Raw genomic sequence first — 21,149 nt, forward strand, 5'->3', positions numbered from 1 at the left:
CAGCAGTGGCAGAATTAATCCGCTGCCCCACAGGGCCAACGCCTGTAATCTTCTTAGTTCTTGCGTGCTTGGAGAAAAAATATTGTATAACTAAACTCGAGAGCAGCGTTGTCTTGTTCGGATTCTTGTTCTTGTCCTTATTCTATATTCCCCGTGGTCATTGCACACGATCTTATACAGCATCTCTATCATCGTTTAGTCCTAAACTACCACTGCCACCGCCCTACTACCCCCACCATCTACCCGACCTACCTAGGTACCTAAGTAGTGTACGAAGTATCAGATGGGGTCCATCCTGCAGCCATTTGCCAGTGGCCGGTATGATATCAGACGGATTGCAATAATTGGAGCGGGCCCGTCGGGGCTTGCAGCAGCAAAATATCTCCAGGCAGAAGAATGTTTTGAGAAAATCGACATATTTGAGCAGCAAGCAGAGGTTGGAGGAGTGTGGCACTATATTCCAATGACGGGCGAGGCAGTCCCAGTGCCGTCGACCACTCCCGACGTTCCCCTTGAGAAACCCATATGGCCCAAAGATTCAAAATTTCCGCTGTTCTCGAACCCTATGTATGACCAGCTATACACCAATATCCCCAAGGACCTGATGCGTTTCTCGGACCAGGCGTTCCCTTCAGAATCCCTACTCTTCCCTACAAGACAGGACGTTCAGAAATACCTTGTTCAGTATTCTCAAGGAATCCGACATCTCATATCATTTTCAACGCAGGTTGATGAGGTTCACCTGTCCCACGGGAATGGAAAGAATCGTTGGGAAGTTACATCCATGTCAACCATCACGGGAGAGTCGAAGCAAAATGAATATGATGCGGTCGTCGTCGCATGCGGCCACTATTCAGTGCCATACATTCCACCAGTGCCCGGAATCGAGGCTTTCAACTCTGCTCACCCAACGGTAATTACCCATTCGAAGATCTTCCGTGCCCCAGACAAATTCGCCAACCAAAAAGTTATCGTGGTCGGAAACGCCGCATCTGGTCTTGATATTGGGACGCAAATCAGTGAAGTCTGCAAAAAGCCACTGCTGAACTCAGTTAGATCCCCATCTGCTATAAAGATGGGAGAGGAAAAGAAGGAAGAGCTTCCTCCTATTGTGGAGTACTTGGTTGATCAACGAGGGGTTCGGTTTGAAGACGGGCGAATAGAGAAAGACATCGATGCCATAGTATACTGCACTGGATACTTGTATTCGTATCCGTTTTTGGAGACAATTAAACCTTCCATCGTTACAACTGGTCGTAGGGCGCTTGGGCTCTACCAGCACGTTTTTAATATCGCACATCCAAGTCTTGCCTTCACAGCATTACCGCAAAAGGTCATACCATTTCCTGTGTCTGAAGCGCAGGGAGCAGCAATTGCGACAGTGTGGTCTAACAAATTGGGTCTACCCGCAAAGGATGAAATGGAAGCGTGGGAGAAAGACAGAGCGGCCGAACATGGGGAAGGGACAAGCTTCCACATTCTCGAATATCCCCATGATGGCGAGTATATTAATAAGCTTCATGATTGGGTGAAAAGTGTCCAGAATGGGCGTGGCAAGGAGCCGCCGTTCTGGACTCCGAGAGAATTTCATCTGAGAGAGATATTCGCTACTCTGAGGCAGAAGTTTGCAGAAGGAGGACACAAGGCGAGAACAATAGAAGAACTTGGATTCAAGTTTGAGGGCCCCGATGAAGAAAAGACGCTTTGATTGAAGGGACATACTAGATGGGTGGCTTAATTATGACTGATGAACTTGGCAAGCAAGCAGGGCGCCCATAGCCAAGCCCATCGCCATACCTGGTCACAATCTGTGGCAGAAATACCATAATCAAATGAGACACACCGAGAGTTTAAGAATCCATTTCCTGAATGTTCTTGCGGTCACCATCGTGATGTTCACTGGAAGTAAACCAAGTAGGGTATCGGTGGGAGCTGCACCGAGGGGTGAGTAACAAGGAAGAAACAATTTCTGGTTCTACAGAGCATCATTTGATATGTGGATGGGGTGTAATTGTGCAACAGATTGACAACACAAACATCGCGCGGCATTACACATATGGTGTCGTCACATGTTCCTGGTTACCTACATGCTTCGTGGTGTCAGCAAACTGACTTTGATGCTGCCCCAACGGAGTCTTTGAATTGAAGATAGTGGCGTGAAAAATCAGACATCGCCAATAGGCATCTCAAGCTCAACCTGTGCGTGCAACGAGACGGAACACGACGGCTGAATCGTATTACCAGAGTTGTGTTTTCCTCATATGTAAACCCAGCAGCAAAGACAGAAACATAGCCACACATACTGTATCTCTGTAACTACCGGTACTTGCGCATTCCTCATTCCTCGCATCGCATCACAATGCGCCGCGCCGCAGAAGTATGTTCCCATCTGTAGGTCATCATCGTGTCATGGAAGCCGCACGAGGGGCCCTCGTGACGATGGTTTTAAAGTGGTGGATGATCTTGACCACGCATCGGAATCGCCAGCTGAGTGGGGAGGAGTTCGAGCTGGCGATGATTTGAGTTGGAGGTCGTTGTTGTAAAGAAGAAGAAGAAGAAGAAGAGGAAAAGAAAACGACGAGAGACGACGGAAATATTTCCCTGGCGGACCGGGCGCTGCGCTAAGCGATCTTTTCTGGCCCCGCCTGGCTGCCAACGTAACTTGACCTTGAACGCCTCTTCTGCTCTGCTATGTTATTATCACACCAAACACCAAACCAAACACCACCCCAGGCTCAACTCTCGACTCTCAACTATCAATACCACAATACTGCAATACCACAATCCCGCCATACTGCAACACTGCCACAATTGACCAGCTACACTTCTTTGACGCGCGATACCCGATCATTCAAGCAGATCTACAAGCTCCTACATCTTTCCTTGCCCTACAACACGACGGACAGAGCAGCAACAGCTCCGTCAACAGCTCCGCACGATTTGCCAGTAATATCACTCTCGATCTCGCGCCTTTTATCAAGCCAGCTCTGAAGTCACCCAGTCTCCCAGGAGCTTTGCATTGTACCACCAACCAGGGAGCTGCTGCGACCACCCAGTCGGCCCAAATATACCCTTACCCTTACCTCAACCTTCACCTTGTCGGAAATGGATAACCTGTGGACACGCCGTTCAAAGTAAGCCATTCCTGCTATTCACTTAGTCTCGCGCAAAACTAACCTATGGGTGGCATTCACAGCACCAGCAAGCTCTCCCTATCCACAGGTACTCCACCGACGAATGGCGCAACCCCTTCCAACGACCACCCGACTCGAAATTATACACCAGGACGGCGGCACGCTGATTCATCCTCTCATAGTAACAAAAATCCTTTCGGGAGCGTATCCATGTCCCCTTCGACCACCGCCCTCGCCTCTCCAACAGCTAATGCGTCCACCGCATTCGGCCTAGGGTCCGGCGCATTTGCGTCCTTTGGATCGTCTGCAAAGACTCCAAAGACGCCTGGCGGTGCGCTGGATTTCGGCAGCGTCATTGGCTCTGGCAAAACCCCAACGGCAGAGAAACAAGTGAAAGACCTTGGTTCTAAGCCTTCAAAGGCCTCCCTTGCAGAGTCAAAATCCAGCACGACTCATGTACATAACCTGAGACATAGCTGGGTGATCTGGTTCCGTCCGCCAATCTCAAAGTCGAACGGGTTTGTAGAGTACGAAAAGACGTTGCATGCAGTAGCAGCTTTCGATTCAGCCGAGGACTTTTTCACCATATACCAACACCTGAAGCGACCGTCAACATTGCCGCTTGTTTCCGACTATCATATTTTCAAGAGGGGCATTCGGCCTGTTTGGGAGGATGCCGAGAATAGAAAGGGTGGCAAATGGATTGTAAGATTGAAGAAGGGCGTGGCAGATAGATATTGGGAGGATTTGCTCTTCGCCATTATTGGGGACCAATTCGCAGAAGCTAGCGAAGAGGTATGCGGAGCTGTGCTCAGCGTGCGTAATGGAGAGGATATTTTGAGTATCTGGACTCGTAACGATGGCGGAAGAGTTCTCAAGATCAGGTATCGCTCCTTGCCCCCTTGTTACGACTGCCTTTGTGCTCACAGATTTTCTAGGGAGACTATGAAGCGCGTTTTGGCCTTTCCACCAGATACTAAGGTCGAGTGGAAGAGCCACGACTCGAGCATCCAGCAGAGGACTGCTATTGACGATGCGCGGAAGGAGAAATCCAGCCAGCAGAACCACCACTCTCCTGCTAGCTCTCGCAACAAGGAGCAGCACGACCACCCCTCCCATTCCGATAAGAAGCAGAATTCGTGAGATGCCTTCGGATCGCCAAAGATCTATTAGGGTATTGAGTAATGGGCCTTGCTCGCCATCAGAATCCCTTTCTGTACAACTATTTGGGTTACATGCATTATTTGGTAAAAGCGATATGGATAAGTTATGGTGGCGAACTTCCTCATTCTGGGTTTAGCAATTGCTGGCGGGCGGGAGACCAATGTTTGCGAGAACACTGTAACATAGGACAGTGAGAGGGGGATTCACCCTTTTTAGGTTTAATATCCCTCGATTATGAAACGAGACAATGCAAAACATCCCTCTAATTTGTTGCCTGAGTGATAGTGTTGGATTTTACATTACAACATGGCGGCTGTGTTGTCTTTTACATCATCCCTGTGAAATTAGACCGCGTGTACCAGGCGACAGGCAAGTAGTTTATTACTACTAAGAAAGGTCTTGTGAATGTGTCTCCAAAGTTTTTCTATGATGTTCTTTGAACTCAACTCTTTCAATGGCTGCCCGCATTGATATCAATCACCTATAGCGAGGGCCCTTCTAGATCGGCTACGAAGAGAGTAGGCCATGTTGTAGCTGGCAACACAAAATCAACTCACTACAACGACGAAAGGGTCTCCCTCTATAAATTTCCTCCCAAGTTCTCTCTAAGTCTTCTCTCTAGACCTTCTCCCCAAACTTCTCCACTACACTCCTCAATCCCACCATTTGCGATCTTAACCTCAAGAAGCGCATCCACACCAACCACTGGCACTCGTATAACCAAGAGGCCAATGGCGATACAGAATTTTGACTTCTAGTATTAAATAACTCACCGTTATTGAGACATCAAGACAACCGAACCCAAACTACTACAAACAGCACACACAACTACAGCTAACTTTCCTTATACCATATGTGAGCTCACCCTCTTTCAACACAAACTCTAGGACAATCTTAAGTTTCTACTAACATATATACTTCTCTTAGAACTTAGTAACTTTCTAAAAACAAACTACGATAATATAATATTATTAGCTACCCGAGGTGAGAACAACGCCCTTCAAAGTGAGAATATCTTTATTGAACTATCTCTTGTAGAAATATAAGGTGAGGCTGAATATTTCACTTGTTCAGCCCCGCCGACACGTCGCTGCGAAGCTGAGGCTGTCCGGCGACAGTGATTGGCTACAAGCAAATATGGCGGACGACAGCACCAGCCTTGCCAAGCGGGCCGAAGTAAGTTCACTCTCTAGTTGCTTGAACGTAAACATTCCCTCGATATATACAGGCTCGCGCTTCTCTGCACCACTTCCTGCGGACGAATAACACCATTTGTTTCTCCTTTGGTACTTTTATTTCTTCCCTATTATTTGGCCATGGCCGGAAGACCTACTGAACCTGCACACAGATGGAACAAGCTCCCTCGCAACAGGTAAACCCAACTACTACGAGTACTCCTAGACCAAAGCCTCGGGTTCGCCCATCTGCATCTATCGCGCAGTCGCCTCAACGCGCCAGCAGTTCCCGAGGCAAGAAACAAACCAAGGCCCCGTCGCCAGAGCCGGAGGAAGAGCTATACTCAATTAAAGATATTATCAGGGAGAAAACAAAGAACGGCCGCCTCCTGTATTTGATTGATTGGGACGACGATCCAGACACCGGAAAGCCCTACGACCGAACCTGGGTATGACATTGCATCTATACGCTTGGGGCGCTAGATATCCACTTACTAATGGTCCATTATACATAGGAGCCTGCCGACTTCGTGACTCCCGAGGCAATTGCAGATTGGGAGAAGAAGAAAAAGGACTCGGACGAGGAGAAGAGACGAGTGAGGTTAGATAAGAGGAAAGAGAAGAAGACGGAGAGGAAGAGAGTGAAGAATACGGAGAAGAAAAGGAAAAGGGAGGAGGAAAGAAGCAGCACCCCAGAGGTTGCTAGAGAACCATCCTCATTGTTTGCACTATCAGAGGATAGCACTTTGCCTTCTACCAACCAGCATAGTGGCATACAATCCCGTACTTCAAGGGATCCAGGACCAGCAGCCAAGAAACGTCGCCCAGGCACGCCCGAAACCGTTCAATCGCGGTCAGTGTTTCCAGAGATACCTGTTATACAGGGAAAGCAAGCAGCCACCAGAGAGATCAAGGATAGTTACGAGGACGAGCTGCAATCAAGTGCCGGGAATGATTACGGTGCCCGTGTAGAAATTGGTCCAGTCTCCGATAGCTTCAACCGGGACGAATATCTCACGGTTGCCGCTTCACAAGCCTCCCAAGCTGCACAGTCGACTGGGCCCCTCAGCAACTCGTCACCTCCTTCGTCACAAGCCCAACCATCTCCACAGCCTCAGCGCACGCGCAAGCCGCCACTACGGGAACGGGTATTGTTCTGGGAGGACGATTTTGAGGGCGAAGTGCCAGATTCACAAGAATTGCCGGGCTCATCGCTATACGTCCCTCCCGAGACTCAAGCCTCGAGATCCGAGCTAGGGTGCAAACCAAGCACTCAAATCAACACCCAGGTAGACCTCGGCAGAACTCCACTAAGTAATTCAAACCACACTTCATCAGGCGGTGGAGGAATAGTTTTGACAAGTAGCGAAAGCATTGCGGGATCTTCGAGCTACCATCCTAGCACAAACTTCCTACAAGAGTCTGGGCATATCTCAACTACAGAAGTATCTAGCATAGTGGCCCCTTCGACGGAACAATCTTTGGAGCCTACGCAGGAGGTATCCCAAGAAAGCCAACTGCAAATCAGTTCTTCTCCCAAAGTGTCGGAAGATACACGCCATAGCCAGTATCAGGAGGACGAGATACCCGACGCGCAGCCGAATCATTACGAGACCTTGAGCACATTCACTGTTCAAACACAGGTATCATTGCCGGCCTCGGTTATAGGCTTTGGTCCAGAGTCCGTTTCTAATAACTCAAGCTTTCTGAATAATCCACCCTTTGGAGGCGTCATACAGAGTGTCGAATACGCTCCAGAGGTCGGCCCAAGCCCACGCACACCGGCACCACACAATTTGCCGTCAGAGTCCAATATGGAGGACCGACCTCCTACCATGCCGCCTAGCACGAGTACGAAGCAGCTGATGAGGGAGGCCAGAGCACGGGCTACTGCAAAGAGAGCTGCGGAACGAGCTGCGGAGCGAGAAGCAGCTAGAAGCGCATCAACGATGCCAGCTTCTCCACCCCCCACGATTAGCGCCCAGTTGCTACCTTTAAGGGAAACTCTTACAGAGCATATCGCGTCGATAGCTGCTGTTGAGCCAGTCTCTTCCCCCAAGCCCTCGCCTGAGGCTGATGAGGAATCAGTCTCTAAGGCTCTACGCATTCTTCCATTGGGGCCTGGTGAATATATTATACCATTACCGCTGGTTTCTTATTCGCGGGATATATACATGCAGACCATCCGAAATTATAAAAAGCAAAGACTAGCTTTTCTTGAAGAGGAAACTGGTGCCGATCTGGTTTCAGAAATCGATGTTATGCTCGGTGAACTTGGAAAGCTGTGTGACCACCAGGATTTAATTGCAGACGACTTTTCCTCGCAAAGAGCAGAACCGATCGAAAACCAAGCCAGGTATGCTGAGACAGTGAGCACGAAGTGTATCTTTCTCGCGGAATTTATCACTGCCCTCCGCCATTTTGAGAAGCACGTTGTTATCCTGTCACGACCTGGGAGATTGCAAGAGATACTCGAGACTCTTTTGATTCGCCATGGCTTTGACAAGGTCCCTCAGCAGCCCAACTGGTTCATCGACACTTCAAGGGGGCCATTGCGGATAAGCCTACTTCCGTTCGATAATATTGAAGGGCCCGTATGGTCCAATCCGGCTGATGTGATCATTTCTTTCAATGAACCAACAGGACCACAAGGTTATTTAAAAACATTAAGGGCTGCTATGGCTGGCCCAGATCAATTGATTCCTTTCGTATCGTTGGTTGTGATGCATTCGGTGGAACATCTCAATCGATGCGTTAAGAATGATACGGACGGTGCTGAGAAAAGACTCTTTCTCGTCAACTGCATATCTCAGATACAAGACGATGTGGGAAAGCTGGGTTCGGATAATTTAGCTCCTCCAGATGCAGCACATGCTACTGCCTCATTTTTGATGAATGAGACCGAGGGCACATGGCCAGTACCTGAATTGCCAGAAATTAATGGCCTCGACTTTGAAATCTCTCCATCTCCAGCTGAATCGGGGGATGGGAAAGCTTCGGGCTCGACAACACAGTCGTACGACATGTCTTCATCAGCGCAGCAGTACGGTGCCAAGCGGCAATTAGTAGGTCATGTTTTTAATATCCATTTGCTTTGATACTGATTATATACAGGGACTGGATGTTGGAACCGGTTCTGACACCCCGAAACGGCAGAGGCTCTCGCCACTTCCTGGCGAGCAAATAGACAGATCGGAAATGTCCTGTATCAGCGAAACTGCACGTCCATTGTCCTCCAACGAGATGCATACTGAAGTAGTAGAGTCGTGGAACATGCCCTCTGCTCTTGATGTGGTGCAACAAAATCAACCCGCACCGCTTCTTAACCGGGTATATATGCCATTCCATTCGGAGGTCTTATTTGAGATCTTTACTGATGTAGGCCTAGATTAACGACCTTGAAAATCAAATTCGAATTAAGGATGCTACTGAGGGCGAACTGAGGGAACGGAATCGAAACCTAGAAGCTAGATGTAAAGATCTCGAATCAAGCATCAAGGAGATCCAACCCAGGTACCAAGATGCTCTCAATGATCGTGGCCATTTCGAGCATGAAATCACCGAATCCCTTCGCCGCGAAAGTGCACTACGTCGGAAACATGATGACCGAGTCGCGGAGCTAGATAAAGTACGAGAAGAAAAAGAGGTCGCCGATACCGAGCTCGCATCTGCTCTAGAGTGGCTCTCGTCCTCAGCTGTCCCAGAAATCGCCGAGGTGAATAGGATGAAAGAGGAAGTCCGCATTGCCAAAGCAGAAAATGAACGTCTGCAAAAGAGACACGCAAACATGCAGAACGACCTTGACTTCATTCGAAATCAATACCAAACAGCCTCATTCGAAGCCGCAGAATCCAGCCGCCGAGTCGAAGCACTTGAAGAAACAATATCCGACCTATCCATCAAAGCCTCAGACAATGCAGTCCATATCCACAAAATCCACCACTCCAGTGAAGTCCAGCAACACCTTGACCGCGTCAAGGAGTTGGCGGCCGATAATGAGGAATTGGATAGGGAGTTGGAGAAGAAGACGGAGGAGTTGAGGGTTCTTATGAATGGTCGAAGACAGACCAGGGGTACGAGCGTACCCAGGAGTCCAAGAATGGGCGCGGGCACTATGAGTCCTGGCGCTAGGCCAGCAATTGGGAGGGTGATTGGGAACTTTGGGGGACAGAGTGGCAGTCGGGGGAATAGTCCAGCACCGGGAGAGGTGGGTGCGAGGGGGTCCCAATTTGGAGAGGCGTTATTCCAGGGGCCTAGTAACAGCGGAAGGTGGGGAAATCATTTGCAGTAAGGGATGGATGGATGGGTTGCTGGGGAGATGGTGTTTGGGGGGGTATGGCTTGAGGATGGCCTTCAGTAATGTCTGAATATTGTCACTACCTGCGGAGTACATGGTAGGTAGTAGATTTGCAACTAAGAACGAAAATCCAGGGGTGGAAGGGGTTATAGCGATGATCTTCTATTGAAACTTCATAAACGCATTGCACATTACTATAAGGTCGACATGTCTCTATGCTTACTCGGTACAATAACTGGTGGTACACCATTCTTCAATAGGCGAATCACAAACGAGGATGGCAAGTAATGTTGGCAAGTCTTCATTATTTATGTCGACATCAGCCAGCTAGCTAGGACTTCGTGAGCGCCATAACAAAGCCCCACATGCATCCATCCATTCCTTTGTAGAACAACCGAAAAAAGCAAGCACCGAGAATCCGAGCCGCACCACTCTAATCCTCCTTCAGAACAGCCGCGAACTGGGTTTTCGACGCGCGCACTGGTTTTCCGGAGTCCAATCCCTTCTGGCCGATCTTCTCGCTGCTGTAGGCAGCCGCATAGGGGTTCAGTCTCAGGAGGACTTGCTTGTTGTGCAGTGGGTTCTTCTTTTGGACGCCAGCACGCTTGGTGGTGGCTCCGCCCTTGGCGGCTCTGATCACGCTCTGGATTTCAGAAGAGTTGATCAAACGGCCGATGTCAGCTTGTTGAACGACGCTTGATGGGAGAAGGAAGTCCTTCTTCAGGGCTGAGGGTGTGGTGGTGGAGCCGTAGATGGTGTCAAGGGCCTTGAATGCGGCGGAGGTCCAGATGACGAATCGGCCAAGGTGTCCACCGGGGGCGAGTTGCAGGAGGTTCAGCGCGAAGACGGAGCAGGTCTCGACACCGGCGATGTTGCGGAAAGCGAAGGCGAGCTCCTTGCCGTCAACCTCAGGGTCATAGACAACGAGAGGGCCGCGTCTTTGGCGGTGACGGCGTCCTCTTAGCTTACCCTTTCCTGCGCGGAGCTTGCGGGAGTTCTTGACCTTCTCGACATCGGCGACTGCTCCAACGGACTTCAGGAGGCCGAGAGCGGCGGATGTCTTAGCAATTCCGGCGCTGGAGAAGACCTCGGAGTTGATAACCAGAGGAACCTCAGGGACGTTCGAGATTTGGTGACCACGGGCCAAAAGGAGAGCTGGGACGGAGGAGGCAGCCAAGGCGGAAACGGTAGCGAATCGCCTAGATTGGAACGTCAGTATTCTTGAGGGTTACTTGAGGGGGTAAGTGGCATACTTTTGGCCCAGGTTGATCTTCTGATGCCACTTTCTCCAGACCTTGGTAGGTGCGAACATGCGACCAGATCTGCACATGTTACCGAAAGCAGCCTGGCCAGCACGGTGGGTTCCTCCTCCAGAGACACGGGGAATACGGGCAACAGCGCGGCCTGTAAAATAATATATTAGCCATCGGTCCAACGATGCTCCAAAACCACCCAGTTCTGCGCCCTCTTTGCATCCAATATCCTCATATCGCCATAGGCCCGAGTTCGTGTAATCCTCCGCCAGCGCAATATCCAACATGGCATCCAAAGTGAAATGTGTGTACTAACCAGTACCCCAGGACTCAGCAGAGGTTTGGTGACCAGCCTTCTCGCTCACGGCATATGGTTGACGCTTGTTCTTCGCAACACCGGTGTGGACGGTCTGGACGATATCCGGTCGGATGGGAGCAGTGAAGACCTATTCAATTTCAATTCCAATCAGCTCAATTCCTATTGCTCCCGCAATTTTGCAACCCAACCCATCAATTCGCGACCAAGGGAAAACTTCGAATCGTACCTTTGGCAGAGGGTGAGTCGCGCCGCTGGCAGTGCCATCTGCCGACAGGATGGTAACGGTCGGTCGGGAAGCCATCTCGAGGGTTGATGACCTTTTTGTCGTGGGTTGTCGAGTTGGTGGAGTTGGTTGTCGATATTCGGCGCCAAAAAGTATTTCGAGGTTCAATTTCGAAATATCAACCACAGTGCGCCCTAAGCGAATTTCTTCACGTGACACATCCCGATCACTTTTTCTCGCGACCCTTATCCGGGTTATCTCCGGGACTTATCTCAGACTCCAGTCGAGTTATCGTAAATAATGTGACTCAGCCAACATTGATTAACACAACAACCAATGTATGAATCCTCACTTTAGAAGTTCTATTCTAGTGCTCTATGCCACGAACCGGAGTTTTGTGATTAACTGTTATTGAAAAATAAACCTAGATTCATATATCACCATGGCGAAGCAGCCGGAAAATGCGGCGGTGGCTATAGAATCACCAGATTCACCAGACTCCATGTTCCAGCGAGGCTTCCTTGCCGATGTATACAACGAAACAGCTTTGGGCACACCTGAAGTTGACAAAATCATCACGCGATTTCCCCCAGAGCCAAATGGGTTTCTACACCTTGGACATAGCAAGGCAATTCTAATCAACTTCGGATTTGCCAAATTCCACGGAGGGGAGTGCAACTTACGTTTCGATGACACCAACCCAGCCGGCGAGGAGGACCGGTATTTCGTTGCTATAGCAGAGACGGTCAAATGGCTAGGCTTTGAGCCCGTGAAATTTACCTATTCAAGTGACCAATTCGACCGTCTGTACGAATCGGCAGAGCAGTTAATCAACGTGGACGGTGCCTATGTTTGCCATTGCACAAGTAGGCCGTTACAAGTCCTAGGACATGCATTCCGTGATACTTGACACTTGGTGGGATTACACTAAACTTCGTCTTCCCACAGAGCCCGAAATCGAAGCCCAGCGGGGCAACCGTAAAGGGGGTGCTCGATACGCATGTCCGCATCGCGACCGTCCCATCTCGGAATCTTTGGCCGAGTTTAGAGCTATGCGAGATGGGAAATACAGCGCCCAAGCAGCCACTCTTCGAATGAAGCAGCATCTTGAGAGCCCAAATCCGCAAATGTGGGATTTAACGGCCTATCGTGTACTTGAAGGTAAAAAAGCACATCACTTTCGAGCAGGCGACAAGTGGAAGATATACCCAACATATGATTTCACACACTGTTTGTGTGATAGTTTTGAGCACATTTCACACTCGTTGTGCACAACTGAGTTCGAGTTGTCGAGAGTATCGTATGAATGGCTTTGTGATAAGCTAGGTGTTTACAAGCCGATGCAGCGGGAGTGAGTTGTTCTCTGGCATATCCTCGGCGGAGCTCTTGAGCACCCCAATTTACCCAAGCGTTAATTGCATAGACCTAACGAAACACAACAGATATGGTCGATTAAACATTAACGGCACGGTCCTATCGAAGCGAAAGCTAAAGCAGCTAGTAGACGAGGGTTATGTTCGCGGATGGGATGACCCAAGACTCTACACCCTAATAGCCTTACGACGTCGTGGCGTCCCCCCTGCAGCAATCTTGACCTTCGTTCGTGAACTAGGCGGTGTTTCGAAAGCAACAACTTCCATTGAAATCAAACGATTCGAAAGCGTTGTTCGGAAATTCCTCGAAGTGACGGTGCCAAGGTTGATGCTAATCCTCGACCCTATTCTAGTCGTTATTGACAACTTGCCAGACAATCATTTAGAAATGATTGACTTAGCATTCTCCAAGGATCCAGGCGATGGCGTAAGCCAACCTTTGTTTAACATTTATTCTGCTGGACTAAAGCTAACTGGATTGACAGTCCCATTCAGTCCCTTTCACGAACAAGGTTTACATCGACCGACGTGACTTTCGAGAGGTTGCGAGTAAAGACTTCCGGAGACTCACCCCAGGTGTAACAGTTGGACTACTGAAAGTGGCCTACCCTATTATTGCAACCAGCTTTGAGAAGGATGAGACAACAGGCCTAGTGACTATCGTGCATGCGAGTTATGCAAAACCTGAAAGGGATGCTACCTTTAAAAAGCCAAAAGCGTATGTTACGGTTTATGTTTGCTCCTCGCGACAAGATTTCGAATTGCTAATAACTAAACTTGAATTCTAGATATATCCAATGGGTAGCAGATTGCCCTTCCGAGAACTCTCCTATCAAAGTCAAGGTCAATGTTTATAATCCGTTGTTTAACTCTATCAATCCAGAAGCACATCCAAATGGCTTTTTAGCCGATATCAACCCAGAGTCCGAGGAGATCTATTCTGACGCGCTAATTGAGAATGGTTTGGCCGAGATTGCAGAACGAGCACCATGGCCCAAAACGAAAAAAGCTAATGAGTCGGCGGGTAATGGAGTACTCCCTGAGTCGGTTCGATTTCAAGGGATGCGTATAGGATATTTCTGCCTTGACAGCGACAGTACGAAAGACAAAATGGTAGTTAATCGGATCGTGAGTCTAAAGGAGGATCCTAACAAAGGCTGAAGTTATATTTTATTTAGCGCTAGAGGTCGTGTTGGTGTTTCACAGAAAATAGAACCGTCCAATGCCTGGGAATAAGTCAATTAAAACATGAATAATAGAAGAGCTAATCTATTTCCAAATTGTAGGAGACCAATGGGGCTACCAAAAATTGTGTACTTTTAGCTTAGTACCTTAGGTACCTCCACTACTACTTACCTTAACTAGTAGTTATTATCACTTACTCGCCCCTATAATTCGCCTGTGGCTTATGCAGGTGGCGCAGCAGCCGGTTGCAGCGCACAGACGTCGTCTTGACGGTTTCACAGCTGAAGCCAGCCACCAATTCGATTGAAAATATAACCTAACTGGCTATTGTCCAGTTGCCTCCTATATAAGTAGTAGTTGATATAAGAAGCAGCTCTGCAGAAAAGTCCGGTGATGATTCTAACTAGGCAGAGTTGCACTCGTCAGAGAACTCTAGATTTCATGGCGAGAAACATAGCTATACTCATCAAGATGGGCCCAGAAACACATCTCATGAAGCTCCTGTTTCAGTTACCGACTGTACCAGTAGCTCTTAAGAAGGGAAACGCCTTCGCAGCTTCATTATGTTTGCTATACATCTTCCATGACCATATACTAATGCGAAAGGATTACTGACATATCCTTATCAATATCCATCTAGTGGATCACAGAAACGGGACGAGGTTCAACATGGGTGCGCTCAACTTGTAAGTCTCCTTTCCAGGGACCTCAATAGCAACTGCTAACCCCCGCCAGTCCGTCAGGATTCTTCACCCGCTTCGTCAGATCCCAACTCTTCACCAAGATCCCCTACCCAACGCACAGCTTCGCGGGCCAAACAATCCTCATAACGGGCGCAAACGTGGGACTAGGTCTCGAAGCGGCACGACACTTTGTCCGTCTAGGCGCAGCAAGGGTGATTCTTGGATGCCGCAGCATCTCGAAAGGCGAGGCGGCAGTCACCGACATCGAGAACAGCACCCAGTGCAAAGGCGTTGTCGAAGTATGGGAGGTAGATCTCAGTTCCTACAAGAGCGTGAAAGCGTTCTGTGAGCAAGCTACAAAGCTAGATAGATTGGATGTGGTGGTTGAGAACGCGGGAATTGCGATACCAGTATTCGAAGAGGTTGAGGGGATGGAAAGTACGATTACGGTGAATGTTATATCGACGTTTTTGATGGCGCTGTTGCTGGTCCCAGTGCTGAGGGCCTCGGGAATGAAGCACAAGACTACGCCAAACCTTGTTATCGTTTCGTCAGATGCGCATGAACAGGTATATTCTAATTTCTACATATAAGTCATATTCTCTCATATCGTCTATGATAATGGACCTCGACTATCAAACCTAACTAACCCATCCCACAGGCATCATTCAAAGAACAATCCAGCCCTGAGATATTTAAAACCCTTGCAACGCCATCCACCGCTCTCCAACCAGACAGGTACAACGTCTCGAAACTCCTCGAGATCCTAGTAATCCGGTCCCTCGGCCCAGACCTCTCCGCTTCATCCAAGCCAAAGATAATCCTCAACACCCCACACCCTGGGTTCTGCCACTCAGATTTAATGCGCCATGCTGTATTCCCGCTCAATGCCCTCTCTCCTATAGCGAAACTGATTATAGGGCGTAGCACGGAGGAGGGAAGTCGGACGTTAGTCGCGTCTGCCTGCGCTGGGGAGGATACTCACGGGTGTTATATGGTGGATTGCGAGGTTCAGGAGCCGAGTGCTTGGGTCAGGAGTGGGAAGGGAGTTGAGACGCAGGGGAGGGTATATAAGGAGTTGTTGGAGATTTTGGAGGGCATTGAACCTGGGGTTACGGGGAATATCTAATGGGCACTATGGGTTGGGTGGGATGCTGCTGCCATTTGAGATGGAAGGCACTCCGGGGTAATCTAGTCTCACGAATCCGCAAGCCCTTAATACAACTATCTTAGTTGATCTCTCAAACCCCACCGTGGCCATGTTAATACGTTGACATGGTTAGAGGGACGATAGAGGCTACCATCAAATAGTCCGCCTTTTAGAATACTTCTTGGCGTGATGCGGACCCGCGACGGAAACGTGGCAAATCTAGTACCAGCTAAGGCTTGCTGGTTTTGTGGACACTTTACCGCTCGCGTCCAACTTGGAAGACAAAGAGAAATCTTAGAGCATGATAGCAGAAAGTATGCCGACGCATACTCGCCCAATACGAATAGATCAAGAAGTCAGAGACGAGTCCTTTTTGGGACAGTTAGTGTTTAAGTCTTCATTGTAATTGTTACTTTAGGGAATTCCTCAATAATGATTCTAATGTGCGAGCAATGTTGATTACTAGAGCCAATTAATCACAGCTCTAAATATATTAACCACGGAATAGGTTGTATAACATCCAACGTTAATGACCCTACTATCGAGCAAAATGCTCGACGCCCCACTATCTCCACTTTATTTGGCCCGGATGTGTTCGCTCTCACTGTCACCATCGACTTATTTCCCACTTATTTCATCAAGGATGTCTTGACGTTAAATAGCTCTGTACTTAGAGAAGGATTATTCGCTAATAAGAACTTCTTGACTTTTAGTTTGAGGAGGCTTCAGGGGATTTCTAACCTCGTCGTTATCTATCCGTGTCTCTCCAAGATAGCTTGATCATAAAATGAAGGGAACAGTTTGGAGTGATAGTTATTCGAGACATGTAGCGAGGCAAATCTTAAACCCTAGCTCTAGATGTTAAATACGTAGACGTCTTGAATTTATTCTTGGGAAAATGTTAGCCAGCCGGAACCCGTACGGATTGCCACATCATGCACTTGTCTATTTTTATTTGCATGCCATGTATGAGATGAGATATTGGTTTAAAAAAATATCTATACACGGAGAAGAAACGCTTGCCCGGATGCAGGATGCCGTGCTTGAAAGGGACAGAATGGGACACGATGAATACGTATATGCTACGGAAATGACAGGGAAGCGATGCTAAGTGTAACGTTTTGAAGTACTAGATGAAACCTATACCAATACTCCGCGTCCTTAACTACCTAGTTGTCAATCTTACATGCCATCTCAACCAATGAAATACCAACCATTATGCGATCGCTTTATCCGTTCAACCGCCTGCATTTCCAACCTTGATTCCAACCACTTCTCCACTTCTCAAGAGAGTAATACTTCGCATCTGATTCCCCGACTGCTCTCTCCCGGGCGCACCTTGAAATGAATTTACGCCCCATCATCAGCGATGCGAATCGAGCCCTCACCGTCCGCTCCCCGACTCCACCAACCATCGAAACTCAGCGTCTCTCCAGCAGCATTAGCCCACAAAAGCCAAAATCCAAACACAGGCTTAACCAAAATATCCAAAACAGCATATGCAACGATCTCCGTATCAACGGACCATTTCCTTGCTCCATCGCCAATAGCCCATACGATGGGATACAATATCCATAGGATTAAGACATAGCCACCAAGACTCGCGAACAACTTGCCCGTCTTACTATCCTTAGAACTAACAGCGCGGCGTCCAGATATGACGAGCTGGTACACTACGACAAGATAAGCCACGATGGCGAAGGTGAAGTATCCACATTTCTGGCTTCTGGTGACCCCGAAAGCGGCGAACAGGCCTAAGAGGTTCATGAGGATGTTTGCAGCGATGGTAACGACGATGCTAGCTCCGTCCATGCCGGCGAGGAGCGCAAGGTTGAGGAGGATGAGAGGCGTGGTTATAGCCCAGTCTATATAACGTGCCCAGAATATTTGGCGGTAGACGAATTCTATAGTATCGGGGACATGCTTGTGCGATTCGTGGAGTATGATCTTGCTAAATGAGTTCCCGTCACCAGTGGCCATGGCGAAGTAGGAGATAGTTCCGACGACTGTAATAAACGTTGTCAAGACGTGGAATACCCGTTTTTGCTGTTGTGTTGTTGTCAGGGTATGTACATCAATCGGATGCTGTTGGAGGACTTACCACTGGAACTCGCCATGCCATGCCTGTTAAGGCGAGGGTCGAGAGCAGCATGAGAGCAAATATAACCTAGTAAACGATTAGTTCTGGGATAATTGGAGGGTACGTATGTACGGAAGAGCGTTCTTACCCAGAGAGTCCTGGTTCCCGTCTCGCCCACTTTCTCATGATAGATGGGAGGCCCTGGTCGAACGGTGGGAAGTGGAGTCGGTGTTGGCCTGGCCGTACTTGTAGGGACGAGCAGGGATGAGGTATGTCCTTTGAAGGCCTCGATGGCCTGAGCTGGATCGATCATCATATTAGTTGGCTGGAAGTTGATGGGGATCTACCGGGTCAGTGGTGTGTTTGGGGATGGACGTAATACGTCGGTCTACGTGCCGCTCAAATGCTTTGGCTTGGATATCGTCGGCGTGATTGACTTGTGTTAGAGCTTCGTGGAAGAAGAAGCTGGATATTAAAAGGAAGTGGAGATTTAAAAAGTAGAAGAGGAAGAGAAGCAGAGGGTATTTGTACAGAGCGATGACGCGCTCACGGCGGGGCTGAACTTGGACAGCTAGAGGCCGCTCCCAGGTTTCTACGGACTTCGTAGTCCCCAGCTTAGATCTGCCCAATAACCGTTCGCATACCAGACCTCCGCACGAGTTGCCTCATGTCGATACGCCACTCCGTAACGAAGTGCATGCCAATAACCAAAGTACTGTATGGATAAAGCAAGAGTTTCGCATCCAGCTTCCACTTTTGCATTCCTGAGAAGCACTTGAGGGGGTGATTGGCCATGCCAGTACTGCAACCTAGGCAGTTTCTTGTCCGCGGCAAGACGGAAGCTATGGCTGTGGCTGGGAGCATGAAACATAAACATAAAAGCAAAAGACGTCACAACTAAAAGCATCATCATGCTATATGATATCCCATGCTAAGTGCGGGGTCTAGGGGCAGCCGTGTTTCCCGACCGGTCTATGAGTTCATGATGGTCCACAGGGTATAAGAAGGGAGAACAGGGCATAGAAGTATATAATATACGGGGTAAAGACCGTGTCTCTATGGAGGCAAAGCAATAATAGCATGGGGGGAAAGGAATTGAAGCTTGGCTACAGCTCCACGAGGTGGTAGTGATACAGCGCACACGCACATAAGTGAACAGTGCAAACAAATCCGTTGATGAAAAGTTGTTGTTGATCTCTGTCGTCATATGCTTGAAGTATAATGTGTGGCGGTGGTGGCGGTGCATCTAACAGGGGTTCGTGTCCACATAGATCATTCCGGCTATCGACGACATCACAACTTCACAACAGCACAGCAGACTCCCTTCAAACTGTAAAATCTCAATCTCAGCGCACGATGCCGACACTATCTATATTATGATTATTATATTGGGATAAGAGACAGCAGCAACATTATATTACCTCTTCTTGCAACTCCTCCTATCTATCCGAACCACAACTACCGTTTTTAAGCACAACAAAGTGAAGTTCAATACTCCCCTTCTCGTTGGCTACCTCTTTGACGCTCAAGGTAGCTAGCTTTGAGAGAACACCACTAGGAATGCTGCGTTCAATTATATATCAATTACTCGACCAGGATCCAATCTCTTGTGGCGAAGTCCTTCTGAATTATCTCGACAGACTGAAAAAAACGTAGGCAGCACTTTCAATGGTACAGGGGCGAGCTCGAAACTTTTCTGTTGTCAATCTTGAGGAATAAACAAACGAAACGACCCATTATATTACTTGTCGACACCTTGGACGAGTGCAATGAAGAAAACGTTCGAATCTCGAATTATACTCCAAGACCAGGCTCTAATCCAAGGTTTATAATCACATCTTCGCATCCTTCTCTCCAATTTCAATTTTTTTTTATCTTCTGCTCCTCAACCTGCCTCTTCCGCTTTTCGACCGCTTCAAGAGGACTGTCCTCAATCAAATCACTCTGCCCATCCAGCCCAGTCCACTTCGGTAGTCCATCCCGAATATCAACAGATCGACTGCCGTAAAATATATGCGATCTATCAATCCAAAATTATCAAATGGCCTCTCAGTCGCATTAGCAGATGGGAAATTGAACGCTTACGTCGGATTAAACTTCTCCTTCTCCTGGGGATTCTTGAATTTAATTAGGGTCGGGAAAAGTAATATCATATTGCGGCCCTCATCCATGATCGGCGAGCGACAATACGCACATGTTACGCAGGGTAATTTATGACGGGTAAGCATTTCTGAGCTATCGTACCAAACGAGATCGTTGTCTCCATGCGTGAAGTTAATATCATCCTTTTTGAATATCGCTGCCCATTGGAACGGTGCGCCTATTCCGTATAATATTATCCATTAGCACAATTATTGAATCTTTGAATCTTTCAGCCAAGTTTAAGGGGATGGCCTCAGGATTGATAATAAGTTAATCAGGTAGCTTACCATGCAGAACTTGACAGGTATTACAATGGCAGAACTTCGCATCTAATGGCTTCTCCCTAGCTAATTGATATTCCACTCTTCCGCAATGACAGCTAGCCTCATACAAGGCCTTGAAACTCTCATCACCTCTATGGACTCTATATGGAGCGCGGAATCTCCATTGGTTAAGCCCAGTCTCGACCTCGTCTTGCTCGTTGCCGCTGGTAGCGGCGTGACTAGGTTTCATCTGGAGGGTGGAAGTGTGGTAGCGTTGAAGCAGAAGTTTGGGAACAGCTATTGATTGATTCGTGAATGGGTTCAAGGAGGTGGCTAGAGTTCTTGGCAAGCACGAGTTAAGTAGTAGGGGTTTTATGCTGAGGGAAGAGAGTGAACGGGTGTGTGAAGTTGGTACAAGGAAAGCCAGAGTGAGATAATGGTGTAACAATGTCACGTGCAGACGTCTTGTGCATTTCATTTCCAGATCCTTTCACACTCTGGAAGCTGCTAAAAGCCGACGACTAAATACTTAAACTTGTACTTGTATAAAGTGTTACGCTGCACGTTGCGTAAACGTTAGTTCCTTGCCCCATGTTTAAACCAGAGTGACGTTTAGCACCTAAATCGCTTTAGGTGGACTGTAGTGTCGGCGTGGCAGCGGGAGATCATCGTGTATCCACATGACCCAGTATTATACTATTCTACATC

At 48.3% G+C, this 21,149-nt stretch overlaps 7 protein-coding genes across 7 annotated transcripts; 5 read left to right on the top strand and 2 right to left on the bottom strand.

The window, feature by feature from the left end:
* Window positions 1–283: 283 nt before the first annotated feature.
* BP5553_05792 (uncharacterized protein) lies at window positions 284–1,708 on the top strand (the record flags this gene model as incomplete). Its single annotated transcript, XM_032014415.1, has 1 exon — window positions 284–1,708. One exon carries the CDS (start codon window positions 284–286, stop codon window positions 1,706–1,708), a length of 1,425 nt encoding a protein of 474 aa, XP_031869096.1.
* A 1,471-nt stretch (window positions 1,709–3,179) lies between these two features.
* BP5553_05793 (eIF4e-like protein) lies at window positions 3,180–4,277 on the top strand (the record flags this gene model as incomplete). The annotated part of the gene is made up of 1 exon (XM_032014416.1): window positions 3,180–4,277. The coding sequence occupies one exon, from the start codon at window positions 3,180–3,182 to the stop codon at window positions 4,275–4,277; it is 1,098 nt and encodes a 365-aa protein (XP_031869097.1).
* Window positions 4,278–5,435: 1,158 nt separating this feature from the next.
* Window positions 5,436–9,764, top strand: BP5553_05794 (uncharacterized protein; the record flags this gene model as incomplete). Its single annotated transcript, XM_032014417.1, has 5 exons — window positions 5,436–5,474; window positions 5,647–5,922; window positions 5,989–8,538; window positions 8,588–8,803; window positions 8,862–9,764. 5 exons carry the CDS (start codon window positions 5,436–5,438, stop codon window positions 9,762–9,764), a joined length of 3,984 nt encoding a protein of 1,327 aa, XP_031869098.1.
* Window positions 9,765–10,203: 439 nt separating this feature from the next.
* On the bottom strand, window positions 10,204–11,643 carry BP5553_05795 (Ribosomal protein L4; the record flags this gene model as incomplete). Its single annotated transcript, XM_032014418.1, has 4 exons — window positions 10,204–10,969; window positions 11,024–11,174; window positions 11,340–11,469; window positions 11,569–11,643. 4 exons carry the CDS (start codon window positions 11,641–11,643, stop codon window positions 10,204–10,206), a joined length of 1,122 nt encoding a protein of 373 aa, XP_031869099.1.
* Window positions 11,644–12,007: 364 nt separating this feature from the next.
* Window positions 12,008–14,099, top strand: BP5553_05796 (Uncharacterized protein; the record flags this gene model as incomplete). The annotated part of the gene is made up of 6 exons (XM_032014419.1): window positions 12,008–12,431; window positions 12,514–12,726; window positions 12,892–12,916; window positions 13,008–13,365; window positions 13,424–13,656; window positions 13,727–14,099. The coding sequence occupies 6 exons, from the start codon at window positions 12,008–12,010 to the stop codon at window positions 14,097–14,099; spliced, it is 1,626 nt and encodes a 541-aa protein (XP_031869100.1).
* A 495-nt stretch (window positions 14,100–14,594) lies between these two features.
* On the top strand, window positions 14,595–15,935 carry BP5553_05797 (putative retinol dehydrogenase protein; the record flags this gene model as incomplete). The annotated part of the gene is made up of 4 exons (XM_032014420.1): window positions 14,595–14,688; window positions 14,764–14,809; window positions 14,859–15,375; window positions 15,468–15,935. 4 exons carry the CDS (start codon window positions 14,595–14,597, stop codon window positions 15,933–15,935), a joined length of 1,125 nt encoding a protein of 374 aa, XP_031869101.1.
* Window positions 15,936–17,306: 1,371 nt separating this feature from the next.
* BP5553_05798 (putative opsin-1) lies at window positions 17,307–18,831 on the bottom strand (the record flags this gene model as incomplete). Its single annotated transcript, XM_032014421.1, has 5 exons — window positions 17,307–18,002; window positions 18,058–18,123; window positions 18,185–18,379; window positions 18,429–18,628; window positions 18,681–18,831. 5 exons carry the CDS (start codon window positions 18,829–18,831, stop codon window positions 17,307–17,309), a joined length of 1,308 nt encoding a protein of 435 aa, XP_031869102.1.
* Between the last annotated feature and the right edge of the window lie 2,318 nt (window positions 18,832–21,149).

The sequence above is a fragment of the Venustampulla echinocandica genome, assembly GCF_003357145.1.
Source record: "Venustampulla echinocandica strain BP 5553 chromosome Unknown scaffold_3, whole genome shotgun sequence".
Taxonomy (NCBI): Eukaryota; Fungi; Ascomycota; class Leotiomycetes; order Helotiales; family Pleuroascaceae; genus Venustampulla; species Venustampulla echinocandica.